General features: G+C 48.9%; 1 protein-coding gene across 1 annotated transcript in view; it reads left to right on the top strand.

Annotated features, from left to right (window-relative positions):
* LOC137310165 (rhotekin-like) overlaps nucleotides 1-20,000 on the top strand; it is a 226,226-nt gene that overhangs the window by 119,435 nt on the left and 86,791 nt on the right. The window contains exons 8-9 of the mRNA XM_067978137.1: nucleotides 5,156-5,192; nucleotides 10,803-10,838. Coding sequence (XP_067834238.1) covers nucleotides 5,156-5,192; nucleotides 10,803-10,838 — 73 coding nt within the window. The remainder of the gene's footprint in view (nucleotides 1-5,155; nucleotides 5,193-10,802; nucleotides 10,839-20,000) is intronic.

Raw genomic sequence — 20,000 nt, 5'->3', positions numbered from 1 at the left:
TGCTCTCTGATTTTTCCTGCCAAAGTGCATAACCTCACATTTTCCAATATTGTATTGCATCTGCCAAATCTCCGCCCACTCACCCAGCCTGTCTATATCCCCTTGTAGGTTTTTTATGTCCTCCTCACTCTCCACTTTCCCTCCCATCTTTGTATCATCTGCAAACTTTGATATGTTACACTCGGTCCCCTCCTCCAAATCGTTAATATAGATTGTAAAGAGTTCGGGACCCAGCACCGACCCCTGCGGAACACCACTGGCGACTGGTTGCCAGTCCGAGAATGAACCATTTATCCCAACTCTCTGCTTCCTGTTAGATAACCAATCCTCCATCCATGCCAGAATAATACCCCCAATCCAGTGATTCTTTATCTTGAGCAATAATCTTTTATGTGGCACCTTGTCGAATGCCTTCTGGAAGTCCAAATACACTACGTCCACTGGTTCCCCTTTATCCACCCTGTACGTTATGTCCTCAAAGAACTCAAGCAAATTTGTCAGACATGACTTCCCCTTCATAAAGTCATGCTGACTTTGTCCTATTAAATTATGTTTATCCAAATAATCTGCTAATGTCTCCTCAATAATAGACTCCAAAATTTTACCCACCACAGATGTTAGGCTAACTGGTCTATAATTTCCAGCCTTCTGCCTACTACCCTTTATAAATAAGGGTGTTACATTAGCAGTTTTCCAATCTGTCGGGACCTTTGCCGAGTCCAGAGAATTTTGGAAAATTATTACCAAAGCATCCACAATCCCGACTGCCACTTCCCTCAAGACCCTGGGATGGAAGCCATCAGGTCCAGGGGATTTATCCGCCTTGAGTCCCATTAATTTACTGAGTACCAATTCCTTTGTGATTTTAATCGTATTTAGCTTCTCCCCACCGAGAGCCCCCTGTTTGTCCAGTGTTGGGATATTCTTAGTGTCCTCTACCGTAAAGACTGAAACAAAATATTTGTTCAGCATTTTTGCCATCTCCATGTTTCCCACCATTAATTTCCCGGTCTCCTCCTCTAAGGGACCTACGTTTGCCTTAGCCACCCTTTTTCTTTTTATATAACTGTAGAAACTCTTGCTATCTGTTTTTATATTTTTTGCTAATTTATTTTCATAATCTATCTTCCCTTTCTTAATCAATCCTTTCGTTACTTTTTGCTGTCGTTTGAAGACTTCCCAATCTTCTATCCTCCCACTAATTTTGGCTACCTTATATGTCCTTGTTTTTAGTCGGATACTATCCTTAATTTCTTTACTTAGCCACGGATGGCTGTCATTTCTTTTACACCCTTTTTTCCTCAGTGGAATATTTTTTTTTTGAAAGTTGTAAAATAACTCCTTGAATGAACACCACTGCTCATGTACCGTCTTACCCTTTAATCTATTTTCCCAGTCCACTTTAATCAATTCCGCTCTCATACCATCATAGTCTCCTTTATTCAAGCTCAGTACGCTTGTTTGAGAACCAACCTTCTCACCCTCTAATTGGATATGGAATGTAACCATGTTATGGTCACTCGTTCCAAGGGGATCCTTAACTAGGACATTATTAATTAATCCTGGCTCATTACACAGGACCAGGTCCAAGGTTGCCTGCCCCCTTGTAGGATCAGTTACATACTGCTCAAAAAATCCATCCCTAATACACTCAATAAACTCTTCCTCAAGGCTGCCCTGCCCAATTTGATTTGTCCAGTTAATATGATAGTTAAAATCCCCCATAATTATAGCTGTTCCCTTATTACATGCCCCAACTATTTCCTGATCAATACTTCTTCAGCAGAGTTGCAACTATTAGGAGGCCTATATACTACGCCCACTCGTGTTTTTTTCCCCTTATTATTCCTTATCTCTACCCAAACTGTTTCATTATCCTGGTCCTTTGTCCCAATATCATTTCTCTGTATTACAGTGATTCCTTCCTTTATTAACTTAGCCACCCCACCTCCCCTTCCTTCCTGCCTGTCCTTCCTGATTGTTAAATACCCTGGCATATTTAATTCCCAGTCGTTGTCACCCTGCAGCTATGTTTCTGTAATGGCCACAAGATCATACCCATACGTAGTTATTTGTGCCGTTAACTCGTCCATTTTGTTATGAATGCTACGTGCATTCAGATAAAGAACTTTCAAATATGTTTTGTGACACTTAGTTCCTGCTTTTTCCTTTTTTAACACTTTACCTTTTACTCCATACCTTCTGTCCCTTCCTGACACACTTTCCTCTGTCTCCCTGCTCAGGTTCCCAACCCCCTGCCACAGCTTTGATGCTGGGTTAATCGCCTTACGCCTTCTAGTTTTTATTTTATCTGTCGTGCCTAAAGTACACTTTCTTTCCGCTGCTCTACGCTTTTCCCTTTCACTTGTTCTTGAACAACTGTTTGTACTGTTTGTATTGTAGATTTCCCCTGGGTCTTCCCCTCTCTTCCTGCTCTTAAATTTATTCCCTTCTGACTCCCCACTCAGGTTCCCATCCCCCTGCCACTCTAGTTTAAACCTTCCCCAACAGCACGAGCAAACACCCCCGCGAGGACATTGGTCCCGGTCCTGCTCGGGTGTAACCCGTCCCGCTTGTCCAGGTCCCACCTTCCCCAGAACTAGTCCCAATGTCCCAGGAATCTAAATCCCTCCCTCCTACACCATCCCTGCAGCCACGCATTCATCCTGTCTATTCTCCTGTTCCTATACTCACTAGCACGTGGCACTGGGAGTAATCCTGAGATCACTACCTTTTAAGTCCTGCTTTTTAATTTATCTCCTAACTCCTTAAATTCACCTTGCAGGACTTCATCCCTATTTTTACCTATGTCGTTGGCACCGATATGGACCACGACTACTGGCTGTTCACCCTCCCCCTCCAGAATGCCCTGCAGCCGCTCCGTGACATCCTTGACCCGAGCACCAGGGAGGCAACATACCATCCTGGAGTCACGTTTGCGGCCGCAGAAACGCCTATCTGTTCCCCTTACAATCAAATCCCCTCTCACTATGGCCCTGCCACTCTTCTTTTTTTTTTATATTCGTTCACGGGATGTGGGCATCGCTGGCGAGGCCGGCATTTATTGCCCATCCCTAATTGCCCTTGAGAAGGTGGTGGTGAGCCGCCTTCTTGAACCGCTGCAGTCCGTGTTGTGAAGGTTCTCCCACAGTGCTGTTAGGAAGGGAGTTCCAGGATTTTGACCCAGCGACAATGAAGGAACGGCGATATATTTCCAAGTCGGGATGGTGTGTGACTTGGAGGGGAACGTGCAGGTGGTGTTGTTCCCATGTGCCTGCTGCTCTTGTCCTTCTAGGTGGTAGAGGTCGCGGGTTTGGGAGGTGCTGTCGAAGAAGCCTTGGCGAGTTGCTGCAGTGCATCCTGTGGATGGTACACACTGCAGCCACAGTGCGCCGGTGGTGAAGGGAGTGAATGTTTAGGGTGGTGGATGGGGTGCCAATCAAGCGGGCTGCTTTATCTTGGATGGTGTCGAGCTTCTTGAGTGTTGTTGGAGCTGCACTCATCCAGGCAAGTGGAGAGTATTCCATCACACTCCTGACTTGTGCCTTGTAGATGGTGGAAAGGCTTTGGGGAGTCAGGAGGTGAGTCACTCGCCGCAGAATACCCAGCCTCTGACCTGCTCTCGTAGCCACAGTATTTATATGGCTGGTCCAGTTAAGTTTCTGGTCAATGGTGACCCCAAGGATGTTGATGGTGGGGGATTTGGCGATGGTAATGCCGTTGAATGTCAAGGGGAGGTGGTTAGACTCTCTCTTGTTGGAGATGGTCATTGCCTGGCACTTATCTGGCGCGAATGTTACTTGCCACTTATGAGCCCAAGCCTGGATGTTGTCCAGGTCTTGCTGCATGCAGGCTCGGACTGCTTCATTATCTGAGGGGTTGCGAATGGAACTGAACACTGTGCAGTCATCAGCGAACATCCCCATTTCTGACCTTATGATGGAGGGAAGGTCATTGATGAAGCAGCTGAAGATGGTTGGGCCGAGGACACTGCCCTGAGGAACTCCTGCAGCAATGCCCTGGGGCTGAGATGATTGGCCTCCAACAACCACTACCATCTTCCTTTGTGCTAGGTATGACTCCAGCCACTGGAGAGTTTTCCCCCTGATTCCCATTGACTTCAATTTTACTAGGGCTCCTTGGTGCCACACTCGGTCAAATGCTGCCTTGATGTCAAGGGCAGTCACTCTCACCTCACCTCTGGAATTCAGCTCTTTTGTCCATGTTTGGACCAAGGCTGTAATGAGGTCTGGAGCCGAGTGGTCCTGGCGGAACCCAAACTGAGCATCGGCGAGCAGGTTATTGGTGAGTAAGTGCCGCTTGATAGCACTGTCGACGACACCTTCCATCACTTTGCTGATGATTGAGAGTAGACTGATGGGGCGGTAATTGGCCGGATTGGATTTGTCCTGCTTTTTGTGGACAGGACATACCTGGGCAATTTTCCACATTGTCGGGTAGATGCCAGTGTTGTAGCTGTACTGGAACAGCTTGGCTAGAGGCGCAGCTAGTTCTGGAGCACAAGTCTTCAGCACTACAGCTGGGATGTTGTCGGGGCCCATAGCCTTTGCTGTATCCAGTGCACTCAGCCGTTTCTTGATATCACGTGGAGTGAATCGAATTGGCCGAAGACTGGCTTCCGTGATGGTGGGGATATCGGGAGGAGGCCGAGATGGATCATCCACTCGGCACTTCTGGCTGAAGATGGTTGCAAATGCTTCAGCCTTGTCTTTTGCACTCACGTGCTGGACTCCGCCATCATTGAGAATGGGGATGTTTGCAGAGCCTCCTCCTCCCGTTAGTTGTTTAATTGTCCACCACCATTCACGACTGGATGTGGCAGGACTGCAGAGCTTTGATCTGATCCGTTGGTTGTGGAATCGCTTAGCTCTGTCTATAGCATATTGCTTCCGCTGTTTAGCATGCATGTGGTCCTGAGTTGTAGCTTCACCAGGTTGGCACCTCATTTTTAGGTACGCCTGGTGCTGTTCCTGGCATGCTCTTCTACACTCCTCATTGAACCAGGGTTGATCCCCTGGCTTGTTGGTAATGGTAGAGTGAGGAATATGCCAGGCCATGAGGTTACAGATTGTGCTGGAATACAATTCTGCTGCTGCTGATGGCCCACAGCGCCTCATGGATGCCCAGTTTTGAGCTGCTAGATCTGTTCTGAATCTATCCCATTTAGCACGGTGGTAGTGCCACACAACACGTTGGATGGTGTCCTCAGTGCGAAGACGGGATTTCATCTCCACGAGGACTGTGCGGTGGTCACTCCTACCAATACTGTCATGGACAGATGCATTTGCGACAGGTAGATTGGTGAGGACGAGGTCAAGTAAGTTTTTCCCTCGTGTTGGTTCGCTCACCACCTGCCGCAGGCCCAGTCTAGCAGCTATGTCCTTCAGGACTCGGCCAGCTCGGTCAGTAGTGGTGCTACCGAGCCACTCTTGGTGATGGACATTGAAGTCCCCCACCCAGAGTACATTTTGTGCCCTTGCTACCCTCAGTGCTTCCTCCAAGTGGTGCTCAACATGGAGGAGGACTGATTCATCAGCTGAGGGAGGACGGTAGGTGGTAATCAGCAGGAGGTTTCCTTGCCCATGTTTGACCTGATGCCATGAGATTTCATGGGGTCCAGAGTCAATGTTGAGGACTCCCAGGGCCACTCCCTCCTGACTGTATATCACTGTACCACCACCTCTGGTGGGTCTGTCCTGCCGGTGGGACAGGACATACCCAGGGATGGTGATGGAAGAGTCTGGGACGTTGGCTGAAAGGTGTGATTCTGTGAGTATGGCTATGTCAGGCTGTTGCTTGACTAGTCTGTGGGACAGCTCTCCCAACTTTGGCACAAGTCCCCAGATGTTAGTAAGGAGGACCTTGCAGGGTCGACTGGGCTTGGTGTTTTGCCGTTGTCGTGTCCGGTGCCGAGTGGTCCGATGCCGGGTGGTCCGTCCGGTTTTATTCTTATTATGACTTTTTGTAGCGAGATTTTACAACTGAGTGGCTTGCTAGGCCATTTCAGAGGGCAATTAAGAATCAACCACATTGCTGTGGGTCTTCCTCCCCTCCTGTGCAGCAGAGCCACCCGTGGTGCCCCGAACCTGGCTCTTGCTGCATTCCCCTGATAAGCCATCTCCCCCAACAGTATCCAAAGCAGAATATCTGTTTGAGAGGGAGATGGCCCCAGGGGACTCCTGCTCGAACTGCCTCGTCCTTTTACTCTGCCTGGCGGTCACCCATTTCCTTTCTGCCTGCGTAAACATCTGGGGACTTGTGCCAAAATTGGGAGAGCTGTCCCACAGACTAGTCAAGCAACAGCCTGACATAGCCATACTCACACAATCATACCTTTCAGCCAACGTCCCAGACTCTTCCATCACCATTCCTGGGTATGTCCTGTCCCACCGGCAGGACAGACCCACCAGAGGTGGCGGTACAGTGATATACAGTCAGGAGGGAGTGGCCCTGGGAGTCCTCAACATTGACTCTGGACCCCATTAAATCTCATGGCATCAGGTCAAACATGGGCAAGGAAACCTCCTGCTGATTACCACCTACCGCCCTCCCTCAGCTGATGAATCAGTCCTCCTCCATGTTGAGCACCACTTGGAGGAAGCACTGAGGGTAGCAAGGGCACAGAATGTACTGTGGGTGGGGGACTTCAATGTCCATCACCAAGAGTGGCTCGGTAGCACCACTACTGACCGAGCTGGCCGAGTCCTGAAGGACATAGCTGTCAGACTGGGCCTGTGGCAGGTGGTGAGCGAACCAACACGAGGGAAAAACTTACTTGACCTCGTCCTCACCAATCTACCTGTCGCAGATGCACCTGTCCATGACAGTATTGGTAGGAGTGACCACCGCACAATCGTCGTGGAGACGAAGTCCCATCTTATAGAATCATAGAATCATAGAAGTTACAACATGGAAACAGGCCCTTCGGCCCAACATGTCCATGTCGCCCAGTTTATACCACTAAGCTCGTCCCAGTTGCCTGCACTTGGCCCATATCCCTCTATACCCATCTTACCCATGTAACTGTCCAAATGCTTTTTAAAAGACAAAATTGTTCCCGCCTCTACTACTGCCTCTGGCAGCTCGTTCCAGACACTCACCACCCTTTGAGTGAAAAAATTGCCCCTCTGGACCCTTTTGTATCTCTCCCCTCTCACCTTAAATCTATGCCCCCTCGTTATAGGCTCCCCTACCTTTGGGAAAAGATTTTGACTATCTACCTTATCTATGCCCCTCATTATTTTATAGACTTCTTTAAGATCACCCCTTAACCTCCTACTCTCCAGGGAAAAAAGTCCCAGTCTGTCTAACCTCTCCCTGTAAGTCAAACCATCAAGTCCCGGTAGCATCCTAGTAAATCTTTTCTGCACTCTTTCCAGTTTAATAATATCCTTTCTATAATAGGGTGACCAGAACTGTACACAGTATTCCAAGTCTGGCCTCACCAATGCCCTGTACAACTTCAACAAGACATCCCAACTCCTGCATTCAATGTTCTGACCAATGAAACCAAACATGCTGAATGCCTTCTTCACCACCCTATCCACCTGTGACTCCACTTTCAAGGAGCTATGAACCTGTACTCCTAGATCTCTTTGTTCTATAACTCTCCCCAACACCCTACCATTAACGGAGTAGGTCCTGGCCCGATTCGATCTCCCAAAATGCATCACCTCACATTTATCTAAATTAAACTCCATCTGCCATTCATCGGCCCACTGGCCCAATTTATCAAGATCCCGTTGCAATCCGAGATAACCTTCTTCACTGTCCACAATGCCACCAATCTTGGTGTCATCTGCAAACTGACAAACCATGCCTCCTAAATTCTCATCCAAATCACACTGAGGACACCATCCAACGTGTTGTGTGGCACTACCACCGTGCTAAATGGGATAGATTCAGAACCGATCTTGCAGCTCAAAACTGGGCATCCATGAGGCGCTGTGGGCCATCAGCAGCAGCAGAATTGTATTCCAGCACAATCTGTAACCTCATGGCCCGGCATATTCCTCACTCCACCATTACCAACAAGCTAGGGGATCAACCCAAAAGCTTAGATGAGCCTAGAAAGTGCAGGGGTGAAATTAAAAAGGAAATTAGGAAAGCAAAGAGGGCATGAAAAAATATTAGCAGGTAAAATCAAAGAAAACCCATAGATGTTTTATAAATACACTAAGAGCAAGAGGATAATTAAGGAAAGAGTCGGGCCTATTAGAGACAAAAAGGTAAACTATGTGTGGAGGTGGAAGATGTGGGGATGGTTCTTAATGAATACTTTGCATCTGTCTTCACAAAGGAGAGGGATGATACAGGGATTGAAGTTAAGGAGGAGGAGTGTGAAATATTGGATTGGGATAAACATAGTGAGAGAGGAAGTATTAAGGGGATCAGCATCTTTGAAAGTGGATAAATCACCAGGCCCGGATGAAATGTATCCCAGGCTGTTAAAAGAAGCCAGGGAGGAAATAGCGGAGGCTTTAACAATCATTTTCCAAACTTCACTGGATACAGGCGTGGTGCCGGAGGATTGGAGGATTGCTAACGCTGTACCGTTGTTTAAAAAGGGAGCGAGGGATAGACCGAGAAATTCCAGGCCAGTCAGTCAAACCTCGGTGGTGGGCAAATTATTGGAATCAATTGTGAGAGACAGGATAAACTGTCACTTAGAAAGGCCCGGATCCAAGGGAAAGTGGCAAATTGGATCCAAAATTGTCTCAGTGGCAGGAAGCAAAGGGTAATGGTCGACGGGTGTTTTTGTGACTGGAAGGCTGTTTCCAGTGGGGTTCTGCAGGGCTCAGTACTGGGTCCCTTGCTTTTTGTGGTATATATTAATGATTTGGACTTAAACGTAGGGGGCATGATTAAGAAATTTGCAGATGACACAAAGATAGGCCGTGTGGTTGATAGTGAGGAGGAAAGCTGCAGACTGCAGGAAGATATCAATGGACTGGTCAGGTGGGCAGAAAAGTGGCAAATGGAGTTCAATCCGGAGAAGTGTGAGGTAATGCATTTGGGGAGAGCAAACAAGGCAAGGGAATACACAATAAATGGGAGGATACTGAGAGGTGTAGAGGAAGTGAGGGACCTTGGAGTGCATGTCCACAGATCCCTGAAGGTAGCAGGACAGGTTGATAAGGTGGTTAAAAAGGCATAAGGAATACTTTCCTTTATTAGCCGAGGCATAGAATATAAAAGCAGGGAGGTTATGCTGGAACTGTATAAAACACTAGTTAGGCCACAGCTTGAGTACTGAGCACAGTTCTGGTCACCACATTACAGGAAGGATGTGATTGCACTCGAGAGGGTGCAGAGGAGATTTACGGGGATGTTGCCAGGACTGGAGAATTTTAGCTATGAGGAAAGATTGGATTGGCTGGGGTTGTTTTCCTTGGAACAGAGGAGGCTGAGGGGAGATTTAATTGAGGTGTATAAAATTATGAGGGGCCCAGATAGAGAGGATAGGAAGGACCTATTTCTCTTAGCAGAGAGGTCAATAACCAGGAGGCATAGATTTAAAGTGATTGGTAGAAGGATTAGAGGGGAGCTGAGGAGAAATGTTTTCACCCAGAGGGTGGTGGGAGTCTGGAACTCACTGCCTGAAAGGATGGTCGAGACAGAAACCCTCAACTCATTTATAAAATCCCTGGATGTGCCCCTGAAGAGCCGTGACCTGCAGGGCTACGGACCAAGTGCGGGAAAGTGGGATGAGGCTGGGTGACTCGTTTCTCAGCCGGTGCAGACACAATGGGCCGAATGGTCTCCTCCTGTGCCGTAAAGTTTCTATGATTCGAGGGGGAGGCCATTTGGCCCATCGAGCCTGTGTCGGCTCTTTGAAAGAGCAATCCAGCTGGTCCCACACCCCACCCTTTCCCCATAGCCTTGTAAATTATTCCGTTCCAAGTACTTATCACTCCCTCCAAGGCCAATATGTCCTTCCGAAGGTGCGGTGCCCAGAACTGCTCACAGTACTCCAGGTGCGGTCTAACCAGGGTTTTGTATAGCTGCAGCATAACTTCTGCCCCCTTGTACTCCAGTCCTCGAGATATAAAGGCCAGCATTCCATTAGCCTTCTTGATTATTTTCTGCACCTGTTCATGACACTTCAATGATCGATGTACCTGAACCCCTAAGTCCCTTTGGACATCCACTGTTTTTAACTTTTTACCATTTAGAAAGTACCCTGTTCTATCCTTTTTTGATCCAAAGTGGATGACCTCACATTTGTCTACATTGAATTCCATTTGCCACAGTTTTGCCCATTCACCTAATCTATCAATATCCCTTTGTAATTTTATGTTTTCATCTACACTGCTTACAATGCTACCAATCTTTGTGTCATCGACAAACTTAGATATGAGACTTTCTATGCCTTCATCTAAGTCGTTAATAAATATTGTGAATAATTGAGGCCCCAAGACAGATCCCTGCGGGACTCCACTAGTCACATCCTGCCAATGTGAGTACCTTCCCATTATCCCTACTCTCTGTCGCCTTTCGCTCAGCCAACTTCCTAACCAAGTCCATACTTTTCCCTCGATTCCATGGGCTTCTATCTTAGCTAACAGTCTCTTATGTGGGACCTTATCAAATGCCTTCTGGAAGTCCATATAAATAACATCCATTGACATTCCCCTGTCCACTACTTTAGTCACCTCTTCAAAAAATTCAATCAGGTTTGTCAGGCACGACCTACCTTTCACAAATCCATGCTGGCTCTCTCTGATTAACTGAAAATTCTCGAGGTGTTCAGTCACCCTATCTTTAATTATAGACTCCAGCATTTTCCCCACAACAGATGTTAGGCTAACTGGTCTATAATTCCCCGGTTTCCCTCTCTCTTCTTTCTTAAAAAGCGGAGTGACATGTGCAATTTTCCAATCTAGAGGGACAGTTCCTGAATCTCGAGAACTTTGAAAGATTATAGTTAGGGCATCTGCAATGTGCTCACCTACTTCCTTTAAAACCCTGGGATGGAAACCATCTGGTCCTGGGGATTTGTCACTCTTTAGTGCGATTATTTTCTTCATTACTGTTGCTTTACTGATGTTAATTTTATCGAGTCCCTGTCCCCGATTCATTATAAGTTTTCTTGGGATTTCCGGCATGCTATCCTCTTTTTCCACAGTAAATACTGACGCAAAGTAATCGTTCAACATGTCCGCCATTTCCCCATTGTCAATGACAATATCCCCACTTTCAGTTTTTAAGGGGCCAACACTGCTCCTGATCACCCTCTTTTTCCCAATATAACTCTAAAAGTTCTTTGTATTGGTTTTGATATCCCTTGCAAGTTTCTTTTCATACTCTCTTCTTGTAGCTCTTACTGTCTGTTTTGTGACCCTTTGTTGATCTTTGTATCTTTCCCACTCGCCATTTTGTATGCCCTTTCCTTATGTCTTATACTCTCCCTTACCTCTTTAGTTGTCCATGGCTGGTTTTTTTGGCAAGTAGAGTTCTTGCCCCTCAGGGGTATAAACCGATTCTGTATCACGTTAAATGTTTCTTTAAACATTTCCCACTGATCATCAGTCGTTTTACCCATTAACAGATTTGCCCAGTTTACTGTGGACAGTCTCTGTCTCATCCCATTGAAGTCGGCCTTACCCAAGTCTGGAATCTTAGCAGCTGATTCACTTTTTTCCCTTGCAAACACTACATTGAACTCTTGTAAACAATTTTACAACACCAAGTTATAGTCCAGCAATTTTATTTTAAATTCACAAGCTTTCGGAGGCTTCCTCCTTCCTCAGGTGAACGATGTGGAAATGAAATCCTCGAAATGAAATCGCATTTATACATCACAGAACAATGCTTGGTGATTACAGACAGTTTTTTCAACTGCCCGTTGCCAAGGCAATCAGTGTGCAGACAGACAGGTGTTACCTGCAAGGTCTCCGAATATACAAATCACCAAAAAAAAACAACAAACAAAAAAAAACAGAGATAGAGAGGTAGAAACATAGAAAAGACAGCAACTGACCCGTTATATTAAAAACAGATAACATTTGTTCGCTGGTGGGGTAACGTGTAGCGTGACATGAACCCAAGATCCCGGTTGAGGCCGTCCTCATGGGTGCGGAACTTGGCTATCAATTTCTGCTCGACGATTTTGCGTTGTCGTGTGTCTCGAAGGCCGCCTTGGAGTACGCTTACCCGAAGGTCGGTGGATGAATGTCCATGACTGCTGAAGTGTTCCCCGACTGGGAGGGAACCCTCCTGTTTGGCGATTGTTGCGCGGTGTCCGTTCATCCGTTGTCGCAGCGTCTGCATGGTCTCGCCAATGTACCATGCTCTGGGGCATCCTTTCCTGCAACGTATGAGGTAGACAACGTTGGCCGAGTCACAGGAGTATGAACCATGCACCTGGTGGGTGGTGTCCTCTCGTGTGATGGTGGTATCTGTGTCGATGATCTGGCATGTCTTGCAGAGGTTGCCGTGGCAGGGTTGTGTGGCGTCGTGGACGCTGTTCTCCTGAAGGCTGGGTAACTTGCTGCGAACGATGGTCTGTTTGAGGTTGGGTGGCTGTTTAAAGGCGAGTCGTGGAGGTGTGGGGATGGCCATAGCGAGGTGTTCGTCGTCATTGATGACATGTTGAAGGCTGCGGAGAACATGGCGTAGTTTCTCCGCTCCAGGGAAGTACTGGATGACAAAGGGTACTCTGTTGGTTGCGTCCCGTGTTAGTCTCCTGAGGAGGTCTATGCGATTTTTTGCTGTGGCCCGTCGGAACTGTCGATCGATGAGTCGAGCGTCATATCCCGTTCTTACGAGGGCGTCTTTCAGCGTCTGTAGGTGTCCATCGCGTTCCTCCTTGTCTGAGCAGACCCTGTGTATTCGCAGGGCCTGTCCATAGGGGATGGCCTCTTTGACGTGGTTAGGGTGGAAGCTGGAGAAGTGGAGCATCGTGAGGTTGTCCGTGGGCTTGCGGTCGAGTGAGGTGCTGAGGTGCCCGTCTTTGATGGAGATTCGTGTGTCCAAGAATGAAATCGATTCTAGCACCGATTCTATACAATCTCGCACTTCAGAGCTGCTGCCAGGGCTCCTATACACAACTCCCACTATAGTCTCAGATCCTTTCCTATTTCTCAATTCAACCCATAAGGTCTCTGTTGGCTGCTTACCTCTCGTTATATCCTCCTTTATCATTGAAGTGATTTCATCTCTAATCATTAAGGCTACTCCTCCCCCTCTTCCATTTTCCCTATCTCTCCTGTAGACCTTATAACCTGGTATATTTAGTTCCCAATCCTGACCATCCTGCAGCCATGTCTCAGTAATAGCTATCATGTCATACCCTCCAATTTGAATTTGAACCTGTAGTTCATTTAATTTATTCCTTATACTCCGTGCATTTGTATATAGAACTCTTAGTTGGGACACACACCCGAGCCTGACCTTCAGCTTTGATGCTGGGTTATGCCTTCTAGTTTTCACTTTATCTGTAGTGTCTAAAGTACACTTTCTTTCTGCTGCTCTACGCTTTTCCCTTTCACTTGTTCTTGAACAACTGTTTGTACTATTTGTATTGTAAATTCCCCCTGGGTCTTCCCCTCTCTTGCTGCTCTCAACTTTACTCCCTTCTGACTCCCCACTCAGGTTCCCATCCCCCTGCCACTCTAATTTAAACCTTCCCCAACAGCACTAGCAAACACCCCCGCGAGGACATTGGTCCCGGTCCTGCTCGGGTGTAACCCGTCCCGCTTGTGCAGGTCCCACCTTCCCCAGAACCGGTCCCAATGTCCCAGGGTTGATCCCCTGGCTTGTTGGTAATGGTAGAGTGAGGAATATGCTGGGCCATGAGGTTACAGATTGTGCTGGAATACAATTCTTCTGCTGATGGCCCACAGCACCTCATGGATGCCCAGTTTTGAGCTGCTAGATCTGTTCTGAATCTATCCCATTTAGCACGGTGGTAGTGCCACACAACACGTTGGATGGTGTCCTCAGATTGAAGATAGGATCGTGTCTCCACGAGGACTGTGCGGTGGTCACTCCTACCAATACTGTCATGGACAGATGCATTTGCGACAGGTCGATTGGTGAGGACGAGGTCAAGTAAGTTTCTCCCTCCTGTTGGTTCGCTCACCACCTGCCACAGGCCCAGTCTGGTAGCTATGGCCTTCAGGACTCGGCCAGCTCGGTCAGTAGTGGTGCTCCCGAGCCACTCTTGGTGATGGACATTGAAGTCCCCCACCCAGAGTACATTCTGTGCCCTTGTTACCCTCAGTGCTTCCTCCAAGTGGTGCTCAACATGGAGGAGGACTGATTCATCAGCTGAGGGAGGGCGGTAGGTGGTAATCAGCAGGAGGTTTCCTTGCCCATGTTTGACCTGATGCCATGAGATTTCATGTGGTCCAGAGTCAATGTTGAGGACTCCCAGAGCCACTCCCTCCTGACTGTATATCACTGTACCACCACCTCTGGTGGGTCTGTCCTGCCGGTGGGACTGGACATACCCAGGGATGGTGATGGAAGAGTCTGGGACGTTGGCTGAAAGGTATGTTTCTGTGAGTATGGCGATGTCAGGCTGTTGCTTGACTAGTCTGTGTGAAAGCTCTCCCAATTTTGGCACAAGCCCCTCAGATGTTAGTGAGGAGGACTTTGCAGGGTCGACTGGGCTTGGTTTGCCTTTGTCGTGTCCGGTGCCTGGTGGTCCGTCCTCACACTTCTCCGGATTGAACTCCATTTGCCACTTTTCTGCCCACCTGACCAGTTCATTGATATCTTCCTGCAGTCTACAGCTTTCCTCCTCACTATCAACCACACAGCCAATTTTTGTATCATTTGCAAACTTCTTGATCAAGCCCCCCACATTCAAGTCCAAATCGTTAATGTATACCAGAAAAAGCAAAGGACCCAGTACCGAGCCCTGCGGAACCCCACTGGAAACAGCCTTCCAGTCACAAAAACACCCGTCAACCATTACCCTTTGCTTCCTGCCATTGAGACAATCTTGGATCCAATTTGCCACTTTCCCTTGGATCCCATGGGCCTTTACTTTTTTGACCAATCTGCCATGTGGGACCTTGTCTAAAGTCTTGCTAAAATCCACGTAGACTACATCAGTTATGCTCCCCTCATCGACCCTCCTTGTCACCTCAAAAAATTCAATCAAGTTCGTCGGACACGACCTCCTCTTAACAAATCCGTGCTGACTGTCCTTGATTAGTCCGTGCCTTTCTCAATGACAGTTTATCCTGTCCCACACAATTGATTCCAATAATTTGCCCACCACCGAGGTGAGATTGACTGGCCTGGAATTACTCGGTCTGTCCCTCGCTCCCTTTTTAAACAACGGTACAACGTTAGCAGTCCTCCAATCCTCCGGCACCACGCCTGTATCCAGTGAAGTTTGGAAAATGATGGTCAGAGCCTCCGCTATTACCTCCCTGGCTTCTCTTAACAGCCTGGGATACATTTCATCCGGGCCTGGCGATTTATCCACTTTCGAAGATGCTGATCCCCTTAATATTTCCTCTCTCACTATGTTTATCCCAATCCAATATTTCACACTCCTCCTCCTTAACTTCAATCCCTGTATCATCCCTCTCCTGTGCTGTATCTTTCTCACAGGTGACAAGAGCCCAGCTAATCAAAAAAAAACCTTTTTTTATCTCTCTCTATCTCTTCCTTTTTTGTTTCTATTGTGGACAGTGGTGAGGGAATGGGGCAATGGGATTCGTTTTGGTTTGGTCCAACAAAGAGCTGGCACTGCCACAATGGGCTGAATGGCCTCCGTGCCATTTGATCGATGCCTCTTACTCACTGGGTGCATATTGATGGGTATTGGGGGGGGTGTGTGTCCAGGGGCAGCACTAGTGAGGTGTGTGTGTACAGGGACAGCACTAGTGAGGTGTGTGTGTCCAGGGGCAGCACGAGTGAGGTGTGTGTGTACAGGGACAGCATGAGTGAGGTGTGTGTGTCCGGGGGCAGCACGAGTGAGGTGTGTGTGTACAGGGACAGCACTAGTGAGGTGTGTGTCTACAGGGACAGCACTAGTGAGGTGTGTGTGTACAGGTACAGCACGAGTGAAGTGTGTGTGTACAGGGGCAGCACTAGTGAGGTGTGTGTGTCCAGGGGCAGCACGAGTGAGGTGTGTGTGTACAGGGACAGCACTAGTGAGGTGTGTGTGTACAGGGACAGCACTAGTGAGGTGTGTGTGTACAGGGACAGCACTAGTGAAGTGTGTGTGTACAGGGTCAGCACTAGTGAGGTGTGTGTGTCCAGGGGCAGCACGAGTGAGGTGTGTGTGTACAGGGACAGCACTAGTGAGGTGTGTGTGTCCAGGGACAGCACTAGTGAAGTGTGTGTGTGTGTACAGGGGCAGCACTAGTGAGGTGTGTGTGTCCAGGGACAGCACTAGTGAAGTGTGTGTGTGTACAGGGACAGCACCAGTGAGGTATGTGTGTACAGGGACAGCACCAGTGAGGTGTGTGTGTACAGGGGCAGCACTCGTGAGGTGTGTGTGTACAGGGACAGCACTAGTGAAGTGTGTGTGTGTACAGGGACAGCACTAGTGAGGTGTGTGTGTACAGGGACAGCACTAGTGAAGTGTGTGTGTGTACAGGGACAGCACTAGTGAAGTGTGTGTGTGTACAGGGGCAGCACTAGTGAGGTGTGTGTGTCCAGGGACAGCACTAGTGAAGTGTGTGTGTGTACAGGGACAGCACTAGTGAGGTGTGTGTGTACAGGGACAGCACCAGTGAGGTGTGTGTGTACAGGGACAGCACTCGTGAAGTGTGTGTGTACAGGGACAGCACTAGTGAGGTGTGTGTGTACAGGGACAGCACCAGTGAGGTGTGTGTGTACAGGGACAGCACTCGTGAAGTGTGTGTGTACAGGGACAGCACTAGTGAGGTGTGTGTGTACAGGGACAGCACTAGTGAGGTGTGTGTGTCCAGGGACAGCACTAGTGAGGTGTGTGTGTACAGGGACAGCACTAGTGAGGTGTGTGTGTACAGGGACAGCACCAGTGAGGTGTGTGTGTACAGGGGCAGCACTCGTGAGGTGTGTGTGTACAGGGACAGCACTAGTGAAGTGTGTGTGTGTACAGGGACAGCACTAGTGAGGTGTGTGTGTACAGGGACAGCACTAGTGAAGTGTGTGTGTGTACAGGGACAGCACTAGTGAGGTGTGTGTGTCCAGGGACAGCACTAGTGAAGTGTGTGTGTGTGTACAGGGGCAGCACTAGTGAGGTGTGTGTGTCCAGGGACAGCACTAGTGAAGTGTGTGTGTGTACAGGGACAGCACCAGTGAGGTATGTGTGTACAGGGACAGCACCAGTGAGGTGTGTGTGTACAGGGGCAGCACTCGTGAGGTGTGTGTGTACAGGGACAGCACTAGTGAAGTGTGTGTGTGTACAGGGACAGCACTAGTGAGGTGTGTGTGTACAGGGACAGCACTAGTGAAGTGTGTGTGTGTACAGGGACAGCACTAGTGAAGTGTGTGTGTGTACAGGGGCAGCACTAGTGAGGTGTGTGTGTCCAGGGACAGCACTAGTGAAGTGTGTGTGTGTACAGGGACAGCACTAGTGAGGTGTGTGTGTACAGGGACAGCACCAGTGAGGTGTGTGTGTACAGGGACAGCACTCGTGAAGTGTGTGTGTACAGGGACAGCACTAGTGAGGTGTGTGTGTACAGGGACAGCACCAGTGAGGTGTGTGTGTACAGGGACAGCACTCGTGAAGTGTGTGTGTACAGGGACAGCACTAGTGAGGTGTGTGTGTACAGGGACAGCACTAGTGAGGTGTGTGTGTACAGGGACAGCACCAGTGAGGTGTGTGTGTACAGGGGCAGCACTCGTGAGGTGTGTGTGTACAGGGACAGCACTAGTGAAGTGTGTGTGTGTACAGGGACAGCACTAGTGAGGTGTGTGTGTACAGGGACAGCACTAGTGAAGTGTGTGTGTGTACAGGGACAGCACTAGTGAAGTGTGTGTGTGTACAGGGGCAGCACTAGTGAGGTGTGTGTGTCCAGGGACAGCACTAGTGAAGTGTGTGTGTGTACAGGGACAGCACTAGTGAGGTGTGTGTGTACAGGGACAGCACCAGTGAGGTGTGTGTGTACAGGGACAGCACTCGTGAAGTGTGTGTGTACAGGGACAGCACTAGTGAGGTGTGTGTGTACAGGGACAGCACCAGTGAGGTGTGTGTGTACAGGGACAGCACTCGTGAAGTGTGTGTGTACAGGGACAGCACTAGTGAGGTGTGTGTGTACAGGGACAGCACTAGTGAGGTGTGTGTGTCCAGGGACAGCACTAGTGAAGTGTGTGTGTACAGGGACAGCACTAGTGAAGTGTGTGTGTACAGGGACAGCACTAGTGAAGTGTGTGTGTACAGGGACAGCACTAGTGAGGTGTGTGTGTACAGAAACAGCACTAGTGAAGTGTGTGTGTACAGGGACAGCACCAGTGAGGTGTGTGTGTACAGGGGCAGCACTAGTGAGGTGTGTGTGTACAGGGACAGCACTAGTGAGGTGTGTGTGTACAGGGACAGCACTAGTGAAGTGTGTGTGTCCAGGGGCAGCACTAGTGAGGTGTGTGTGTACAGGGACAGCACTAGTGAAGTGTGTGTGTACAGAAACAGCACTAGTGAAGTGTGTGTGTACAGGGACAGCACCAGTGAGGTGTGTGTGTACAGGGGCAGCACTAGTGAGGTGTGTGTGTACAGGGACAGCACTAGTGAGGTGTGTGTGTACAGGGACAGCACTAGTGAAGTGTGTGTGTACAGGGACAGCACTAGTGAGGTGTGTGTGTACAGGGACAGCACTAGTGAAGTGTGTGTGTGTACAGGGACAGCACTAGTGAAGGTGTGTGTGTACAGGGGCAGCACTAGTGAGGTGTGTGTGTCCAGGGACAGCACTAGTGAAGTGTGTGTGTGTACAGGGACAGCACTAGTGAGGTGTGTGTGTACAGGGACAGCACCAGTGAGGTGTGTGTGTACAGGGACAGCACTCGTGAAGTGTGTGTGTACAGGGACAGCACTAGTGAGGTGTGTGTGTACAGGGACAGCACTAGTGAGGTGTGTGTGTACAGGGACAGCACTAGTGAAGTGTGTGTGTACAGGGACAGCACCAGTGAGGTGTGTGTGTACAGGGACAGCACTCGTGAAGTGTGTGTGTACAGGGACAGCACTAGTGAGGTGTGTGTGTACAGGGACAGCACTAGTGAGGTGTGTGTGTCCAGGGACAGCACTAGTGAAGTGTGTGTGTACAGGGACAGCACTAGTGAAGTGTGTGTGTACAGGGACAGCACTAGTGAGGTGTGTGTGTACAGGGACAGCACTAGTGAAGTGTGTGTGTACAGGGACAGCACTAGTGAAGTGTGTGTGTACAGAAACAGCACTAGTGAAGTGTGTGTGTACAGGGACAGCACCAGTGAGGTGTGTGTGTACAGGGGCAGCACTAGTGAGGTGTGTGTGTACAGGGACAGCACTAGTGAAGTGTGTGTGTACAGGGGACAGCACCAGTGAGGTGTATGTGTACAGGGACAGCACTAGTGAAGTGTGTGTGTACAGGGACAGCACTCGTGAAGTGTGTGTGTACAGGGACAGCACTAGTGAGGTGTGTGTGTACAGGGACAGCACGTCGTGAAGTGTGTGAGTACAGGGACAGCACTAGTGAGGTATGTGTGTACAGGGACAGCACTCGTGAAGTGTGTGTGTTCAGGGACAGCACTAGTGAAGTGTGTGTGTACAGGGACAGCACTAGTGAGGTATGTGTGTCCAGGGGCAGCACTAGTGAGGTGTGTGTGTACAGGGGCAGCACTAGTGAGGTGTGTGTGTACAGGGGCAGCACTCGTGAAGTGTGTGTGTACAGGGACAGCACTAGTGAAGTGTGTGTGTACAGGGACAGCACTAGTGAGGGTATGTGTGTCCAGGGGCAGCACTAGTGAGGTGTGTGTGTACAGGGACAGCACTAGTGAGGTATGTGTGTCCAGGGGCAGCACTAGTGAGGTGTGTGTGTACAGGGACAGCACTAGTA

This window comes from Heptranchias perlo, chromosome 1 (assembly GCF_035084215.1).
Source record: "Heptranchias perlo isolate sHepPer1 chromosome 1, sHepPer1.hap1, whole genome shotgun sequence".
NCBI classification, from domain to species: Eukaryota; Metazoa; Chordata; class Chondrichthyes; order Hexanchiformes; family Hexanchidae; genus Heptranchias; species Heptranchias perlo.
Note: the sequence above shows the minus strand (reverse complement) of the source record. Positions and strands in the feature narration are given on the sequence as shown.